The following is an 8,028-nucleotide window of genomic DNA, read 5'->3' as shown; positions in this document are numbered from 1 at the left end:
AGGTTGTCAGATACGTAAGAGGCATTAAGACTGAGAATCAGGGCCTAGCTAGGCATGGTGGTGCATGCATGTAATCCCAGCACTTGGGAGGCTGAGGCAGGAGGATCACTGTGAGTTCTGGGCCAGCCTGGACTACATAGTGAGTTCAAAACCACTATAAAGCAAGATCCTGTCTTAAACAAACAAACAAACAACAACAACAACAACAAAAAGAATCAGGGACTGATGTGGTCAGAGTCAGTAAATGAGTACTTTTTCTGTCTGGGTTCAGATCCAAAAGGTGGTCATGGCATTAGGAGATGACATCGATGCCTTATGTCATGCCTGTACTGGAGGCACCAAAGTGCATGCTGAGGTACAGACTCTGCAGATGGAAGCTCCCCATCTCGTCATGGGAACCTTTGGCTGGATGTCTGATATGGTTAACTAGAGATACTTGTCTCCCAAATACATTAAGATGTTTGTATTAGATGAAGCTGATGAAATGCGGAGCCGTGAATTCAGGAACCAGAGTTATGACATATTCCAAAGGCTCAACAGCAACACGCAGGTGGTTTCACTGTCAGCTACACTGCCTTGTGGCATCCTAGAGGTGACCACGAAGTTCATGAGGGACTCAGTTCAGATTCTTGTGAAGAAGGAAGAGTTGACCTCAAGGGAATATGCCAATTGTACATTAATGTGGAATGAGCGGAATGAAAGCTGGACACACTGTGTGACTTGTGTGAAACCCTGACCATCACCCAGGCAGTCATCTTCATCAACAGCCAAAGGAAGGCTTATTGACTCACTGGGAAGATGCATGCCAGAGACTGTGCTGCCTCTGCCATGCATGGAGATATGGACTGAATGGAATGAGATGGCATCATGAGGAAGTTCTGGTCGGGCTCTAGCAGAGTATTTATTACCACTGACTTGCTGGCCAGAGGCACTGTTGGGTGTCAGGTTTCCTTAATCATCAATGTTGATCTTCCCACAAACAGGAAAAACTGAACATGCATAAACAATTGGTCATAGTGGGCATTTGGGCCATAAGACTATTAACATGGTGACAGAAGAAGACAAGAGGACTCTTTAAGACATCGAGACTTTCTACAACACCTCCACTGAAAAGATTCCCCTCATGACGCTGACTCATCAGAGAGGGGGTGTCCTGCTGCCTCTCCAACAAGAGTTCAATTCTGGGGAGTGAGGAGCAGCTGGAGGGGGGAGCAAGGGAGCTAAGGGATGGACATCTTGTCAATTTTTTTCTTCTTTGAATAAATGTCATCTTTTTGAAGCATAAAAACCCCAAACACATATTTTTGAGAAATAAAAACAAAACATACCTCTTGTCCATGGCCTGTTATATTCATCTTCAGTAACTCCTGTATAATTTTCATCTTGGTAGAAACATGGAGGTATTTGAAGCAAGAAAGCATCTTGATAAAACTTTTTTCTAACTACATTCTGTATGAGAAAGTAAGATTATAAAATCTTTTAACATATATTATTTATCAATGTCCAGAATATTAAAAATTCTCTATTTTTTAAACTTACAGAATTTATCTTTAAAAGTAATCTATGCTTGTTACAAAATATCTAATAAGACAGAACCATAAAATTAGGAAAGTCACAATCCCTAGCAATTATTAGTAATGGTTTGATATATTATCCTACAGATTTTTTTTTTTTCTAAATCAGACTTACATGTGTGTTCAACCAAAAACATGGGATTACATCATTTATGTGTTCTTATGGCTTGTATCTAGATGTCCTCCAAAAGCCTCATGGATTTAGTGGGGCTTTTCAGAGGTGGCTGGGTCTAGGGTGTGTGACATTGAGATTAACAGTGTGTGATAACTAAATTGGGTTAGCATAGCTCTGGGTGTAGATAATTGAAGGCCCACCCTGGGTGTGAGTGGCATCCCCCAAAAGGCTTGTAGTGTGGATGGATAAAAAGGAAAGGGAAACTAACTCTTGTTATCTGCTGCCTGCCCTGCCATGGACAGTTTTTCCTCTGTGATGCTCCTCTGCCATACCACCCGGCCTTAGAACCAAATGACTATGGACTGAAACCTCTACAAACTGTGAGCTGAAATAAACCTTTCCTTCTTTAACTTGTGGGTGTCAGGTATTTTGTCTCAGCAACAAGAAAAGGAATTAAGACATATATCACTTAACACTGTGTTTTTTCCACTAACTGGTGTGTTAGAGTTTATGTCTAGATGTCCCCCCAAAGCCTTATGCAGGCACAGAGTTTTTTCGGAAGTGGCTGAATCTAGAGTGTGTGATTGATTTGTAGTGCACTGCTGGATTAAGGGTGGGTGACTGCTGGATCAGTCCACTGTTTGGACGGCCACCACCTTAATCCAGGTAGACTGGATACAATATAAGGGACAGAAAGAGGCTTGTCTCGAGCTTTTGCACTGCTTTTGCTGTCTTCCGCTACAATGAACTGTTGTCCCTCCGCCGTGTGCCACTCTGTCTTGGAGCCAGATATGGACTGAAACCTCTATAAACTGTGAGCTGAATAAACCTTTCCTCCTTTGACTTTGGGTGTCGGATATTTTGTCTCAGCAATGATAGGAAAAGTAACACACAGTATAATGCAGCTATCTTGATTTTTGTTTTCCATGCCTTTCCATTATTTTACTTGTTATAACCACAAACTATGTTTCAAGTTTTTAAAAATATATCAGTAAAGAAAACGGTTCCTTTAAAGTGATGTGAAATCAGTTGAATAAATTAGTGGAAGTTGTAATTTAGCTTTCCTTTTACTTTCCAACTCCAATTTCCATTACAGTACTGTACCTTTTTTTCCCTCTAAATCGACAAATTGCTTCTCAACTTCCCAGTCCCTTAACATTCAGTGGTCACTCCCTTATCAACAGCGCCATCTACAGTGTTTCTCTGAAAATGCCCTTCCTGTTTCCTCCTGCTATCAAAATTCTACTCATCTTTGAAGGGCCATCTTAAGCAGTATCTCTTCTATGACCCCTTCCCCTAGTGACTCTAACTTCCAACAGAATTCATTATTTTACGTATTTGGACAAATGACAGTTTCCTGTATTTTTTTCTCAAGAGTGTTATAGTTTGCTGAAGGTTTATAACATGTTAAATAAGTGATGATCACTACCCAAGAATAAGTGCAAGAATAACTTACATAAAATGAGAGCCAAAGATTCATAAGAAGAAAAACGTGATTACCCTTTTATATAAAAAGAAAGTTATAAAAGATAAGTTTTTTGGTTTATTGGTTGGTTTGTTTCAGTTTTTGTTGGTTGGTTTTGAGATAAGGTCTTGCTTGTAGTTCAGGCTGGCCTTGAACTCACTCTGTAGTCCAGGCTGGCCTCAAACTTGTAGTGATCCTCCTGCCTCAGCCTCCCGAGTTTTGGGATTACAGGCAGGTGCCCTCATGCCTGGCAAGATGAGTTTTTTATCAAACAAAACTTTATAATTAGGTTATAATTATAACCGCTTTTTTGCAACAATTTTTACAAAATTGTATGATATGATGATATATACCTTAGTCATTACTTCACCTTTGATCATAAAGAAAAGATTTTTAGAAAATATTTGAGGAGTTAAGGTATCTGACTACTTTTCATAGTCAAACTATTCTCTTCCTCTTGTTTTTGTTAATTGATCTAATTTTGCAAAATCTTCATTTGTTAATAACCTTACTTATTATTTGTATGGTTCAAGATTGTCCTTATAAAGTTTACAAAGCACTGCATCTTTTGCAAGATTTGCTGTTGGATCACAGAAGAAATGAGGAAAAAAAATAAAAAAGCTTCTAGCATCAAATGACAATAGAAATACAACCTGTCCAAATCTACTGGACACAAGAAAGCAGTTCTAAGAAAGAAGTTTATAGCCATAAATGTACACAAAAAAGAACACAGCAATCCCAAATAAATAACCTAACGATGCATCTCAAGGTCCTAAAAAGACATGAACAGTTCAAACCTGAAACCAAGAAAAGGAAAGAAATTATAAAGATCAGAGTGGAAATTAATGACACTAAGACTTTAAAAAACTGTAAGAGATCAAATGAATCGAAGACTTGGTTCTTCAAAAGAATGAGGAGAATGAGAAAATGGAAAATTAACTTGCCAAGAGCATGTGAGGACGGGGGAGATGAGAGGGAGTAGAAAGGAAGGCGAAGTAGAAGAGATCAAGATGCAATGTGTACATACACCAATGCCCCACAATGAGTGTATATACTATGTATCACAAACATATACTAATAAAAAAGAAAATAAAGATTTGCTATTGTTTAGTATCATATTTTATTATATCATGGACTATAGGACTTGCTCCCTTGGAATAAAGCAACAATGGACTATAGGACACTAGAAAGAAACTAAGATACCATGGGCAAGAATAAAAGCTTCAGGATATATGAATATACTGTACTTTGCCAAGTGATCAATATATTCATAAATGCATCATAATAACTTCTTACTCCTTCCCAGTAATACTCGACCACATATAGTCTATTGCATATCTTATATTATACATTTGCTTCCCTTGGGTATGAGGGAACAATAAAACCTAAAGATGCTTGTCTTTGTTATTTCTCGTAAAATGTTTATATATATTTTTGTTTGTTTTTCTGAGACAGGGTCTCACTATATAGTCCAGGCTGGCCTTGAACTCATGGCCTCGGACTCATAGCATCCTCCTGCCTCAACCTCTTGAGTACTGGTATTACATGTGTACCATCATGCCCAGCCATTTCCTATAAACTGTAACATAGTTTTAGTTTTGCTAAAGTCATTTTTTGGCCTGTAGATGTGGTTTATATTATAAAGAAAAGGACAAATGAACTTGCCAAGATCATCAGTGAACTGCTGTATGACAACTATTCCAGTGCATTTCTCAACAACGTGCTTGGGTTTGAATATCACCTCCAATATTTGTACAAGCTATTTAACTTCTCTGGAAAGTTTGTAAAATTGTAATACTTGTAGGATAATAACCCATCAGAACAAAGTATCTGGCCCAACATAAGTGACCCATGCATGCTTGTTACTGTTGTAATAAAGATAAGTACTACTTTCCCCCAACTCCTTCCAAGAAAGACTGTTTTAGGGTGTTAATAAAGACTTTCCAAATTTGCCAAATTTTGCAGTTTTTCTTCTGATAGCTTCAGATTCATTTTCATTGTTTAATTATTATAATAATTTCTTTCCAAAAGTGGAATTTTTTAAGGTAAATTAAATGTGGGAAGTAATTTTAAATCAATCTGAAAGTAACTGCAGTGAGGATTAACCTAAGGATTACTGCAAATTATCATATACTGTATGCAAATAATACTTCTTGGAATATAATCATTAGGAAGTAATTTTAAATCAATCTGAAAGTAATTGCAGTGAGGATTAACCTAAGGATTACTGCAAATTATCATATACTATATGCAAATAATACTTCTTAGAATATAATAATTAGTAAGTACATAGTAGTCAAATGATACTGTACCTCATATAAATAGTCTTTTGCATAATACTTGAATGCTGGAAACATATCTTATTTCTTTTAAAATGGTACAGATTTCGACACCTGGAAATATAAGAGTTAAACGTAGGTAAAATAGCAAAACCAAGAGTATAAAATCTCTCATAATCACAAAACTTCAGTTCATTCATTTTTTAAAAAGGTTCTCAATGATAAAAGTTAAGTATAAAGTAACATTTATTGCTGTGATTTTAAACCTAAAAGAGGATAATGAGTATTGTTATAAAATTGTACATTGTTATATTGTTCAATCAATATAAGTGTTAGTTGGTGGTTTGAAATATATTTAATGTGATCATTTTGTAGCAAAAGATCCAAAGAGTTCCAAAGAAGGCAAAGTGATTTTCCCAAGTGGTCTTGAAATCACATAGCCAAGCACAGAATTCTGAAGCAGTAAAGTCAGATTTGGAAAATTATTTCCATTCTCTTAGTTAGAAGATGAAAAGCTGGAAGTTAAAATTCCCTAATAGCTTGCTCACTTGGAATAAAGCAACAATGGTGTACAGCAAAGCAACTAAGTCAAAAGATCGTTATTGGTATATGAACAAATCCATTGAATGAGGCAAGAAGTAAAATTTAGAATGCTGAATTAGTCCAAACAGTTTTCATTTATATGAGAACTCAAGAAATTATAGCTTAAAAATTACTTTAGGATAGAGTCCAGTTTATCAAAGTTATCATTTAAAATTATCTTGAGGAATTCAAATGTAAGCCAGATGTTTCTATATAATAGTTTGGTAAGATTTTATTCAATGAAATATGCATTTTTAATCCAAATGCTCTTGCCCTGCTTTCATTATTATTTTAAATTTGTCTGAAGTTTATCTATTTCCTTATCTGTGGTGAAGGTACTGAACCAAAAGACCTGAAAATATCATTTATATTAAAGGGCTACAGTCTACCTCTGTTTTCAGTTAACGATCTTAGGACTGTAAAAACTAAGAGCAAACTTCTAAGATAATTCTGAACATATTTATTTTATTTGATTGATGACTCACAGAAATGTTTGGATATTACAATAAGCTTTTCAATTAAACTCATCCCAATAAGTTATATAAACATTACTATCATCAGATTCTGTGGTACTATCAAGTATGGTGGCAATACATGGCGTTGCCACTCTCTTAATTAAACAAAACTAACATGGCATTGATTACTTTTCTGAAAATATTTCCAATCACTGCCTCTCTGTGCCTTTACCCCACTAGTGTATTGCTGATCTTTGAAGCAAATATTTATTCTGGAATTTCCATTTCTTGTTATTACACTTTCCCCAAAATTCGAATGTGTCTCACTTCAGAAGTCATTTCAAAAGATTAACAAGCAGAATTCTACTACGTTACCCATTCAGTTTATGGTCAACATTTAGCTTAAATTTTCCTTTCTTAGGAAACCCAACCTTCAGATTCATCACTGTCATTAATAACCTTACAAAAGTCACTTTTGTATTGAAGTCAGTCACTGAAATTTAGTACTTAAGATACCATATGTTACATTCATTCTTAGAATTTCAATTTTAAAGTTTATTTCATTCATTTACAGATATCTGAGCCCATCTTACAGGAGCGGGTGCGTGGGAAGAAAGATAAGTTGGTCTTATTTCTAAAACCAGAGACATGGGGGAAACAAGCAAAATCACGCTTAGAGGAGTTTTTTTTTTTTTTTTCTTTTTGTTTTGTTTTAAGACAGGGTCTCGCTATGCAGTTCAGGCTGGCCTTGAGCTCACTTTGTAGCCCAGGCTGGCCTCGAACTCCCAACGATCCTCCTGCCTCAGCCTCCAGAGTGCTGGGATTACAGGCGTGCGCCACCATGCCCGACGAGGGGATGTATTTATAGGATAAAGTTTTGTAGCGACGCCCCATTGTCCTCCCTTAACTATCGGCAAGATCTTATTTCCCTTGCGCCACGTCCTGATCGGTCTCTACCGGGCTAACATGGAAGTTCACACCCTAATTTGGCCAGGCTCGCAGGCACAGGGCTGGAAAAGTGAGCGTCCCCAGTATGACCTGAGACCGCGAAGGGGTGAGCATGAAGCTTCGGGATGGCTTTTCCTCTCCTGTCGTCATTCTAAGACGTCTGACGCTGTCTCCCCTTCCTCGCTCCCTCGCCTACAAATCACACTTTAATAAGTGAAATCGCAGAGGTTCGTTGATTTTCTGCCTGCAGTTTAACTCATCAATTCTAGCTGGGGGGGCGGGGCGGTGAAACCCTACTGGCCATTTCGGTGCCCTTCACACCCGCGCCTCGCGCCTAGGTTACACGGACGCTGGTCCTGGCCCTCGTCCCCACACGCCGCATCAGCCAGCCTTCACAAATCCCTTTCCCAGCAATGGCCACGCTGCCGTACTTGAGGCCCTGCCTGATCTTTTCTTACCCTCAGCTGAAGAACACCTTCCCTCGCTTCTCTCACCAGGGTCCTCCAGATCTTACCTGAGGTAAAAAAAAAAAAAAAAAAAAAAGTCTCCGGTAGGGAAAGTTCCCGCCCTCCGGCCGCGTGACCTCACGCTGACCCTGAAGGCCACGTTT

At 37.9% G+C, this 8,028-nt stretch overlaps 1 protein-coding gene and 1 pseudogene across 3 annotated transcripts in view; one reads left to right on the top strand and one right to left on the bottom strand.

The window, feature by feature from the left end:
* The window catches only part of LOC102008317 (chromosome unknown open reading frame, human C9orf84), an 80,554-nt gene extending 72,617 nt beyond the window's left edge, over positions 1–7,937 (bottom strand). For 2 of the 3 annotated variants that reach the window (XM_005382715.1, XM_005382717.2), the window contains exons 1-3: positions 7,509–7,745; positions 5,467–5,547; positions 1,329–1,449 (exon numbers count right to left, since the gene is read on the bottom strand). In XM_005382715.1, coding sequence (XP_005382772.1) covers positions 1,329–1,449; positions 5,467–5,511 — 166 coding nt within the window. In that variant the 5' untranslated portion in view covers positions 5,512–5,547; positions 7,509–7,745. Of the gene's footprint in view, positions 1–1,328; positions 1,450–5,466; positions 5,548–7,508; positions 7,746–7,876 lie in introns of those variants that run through there. The other variant, XM_005382716.2, reaches the window with a different exon arrangement.
* Positions 245–993, top strand: LOC102016386 (annotated as a pseudogene).
* Positions 7,938–8,028: the final 91 nt, after the last annotated feature.

Source organism: Chinchilla lanigera, unplaced genomic scaffold, assembly GCF_000276665.1.
Source record: "Chinchilla lanigera isolate Chin_1 unplaced genomic scaffold, ChiLan1.0 scaffold00018, whole genome shotgun sequence".
In the NCBI taxonomy this organism is placed as follows: Eukaryota; Metazoa; Chordata; class Mammalia; order Rodentia; family Chinchillidae; genus Chinchilla; species Chinchilla lanigera.
The sequence above is the reverse complement of the archived record's forward strand: the minus strand, read 5'-3'. Positions and strand labels throughout refer to the sequence as shown.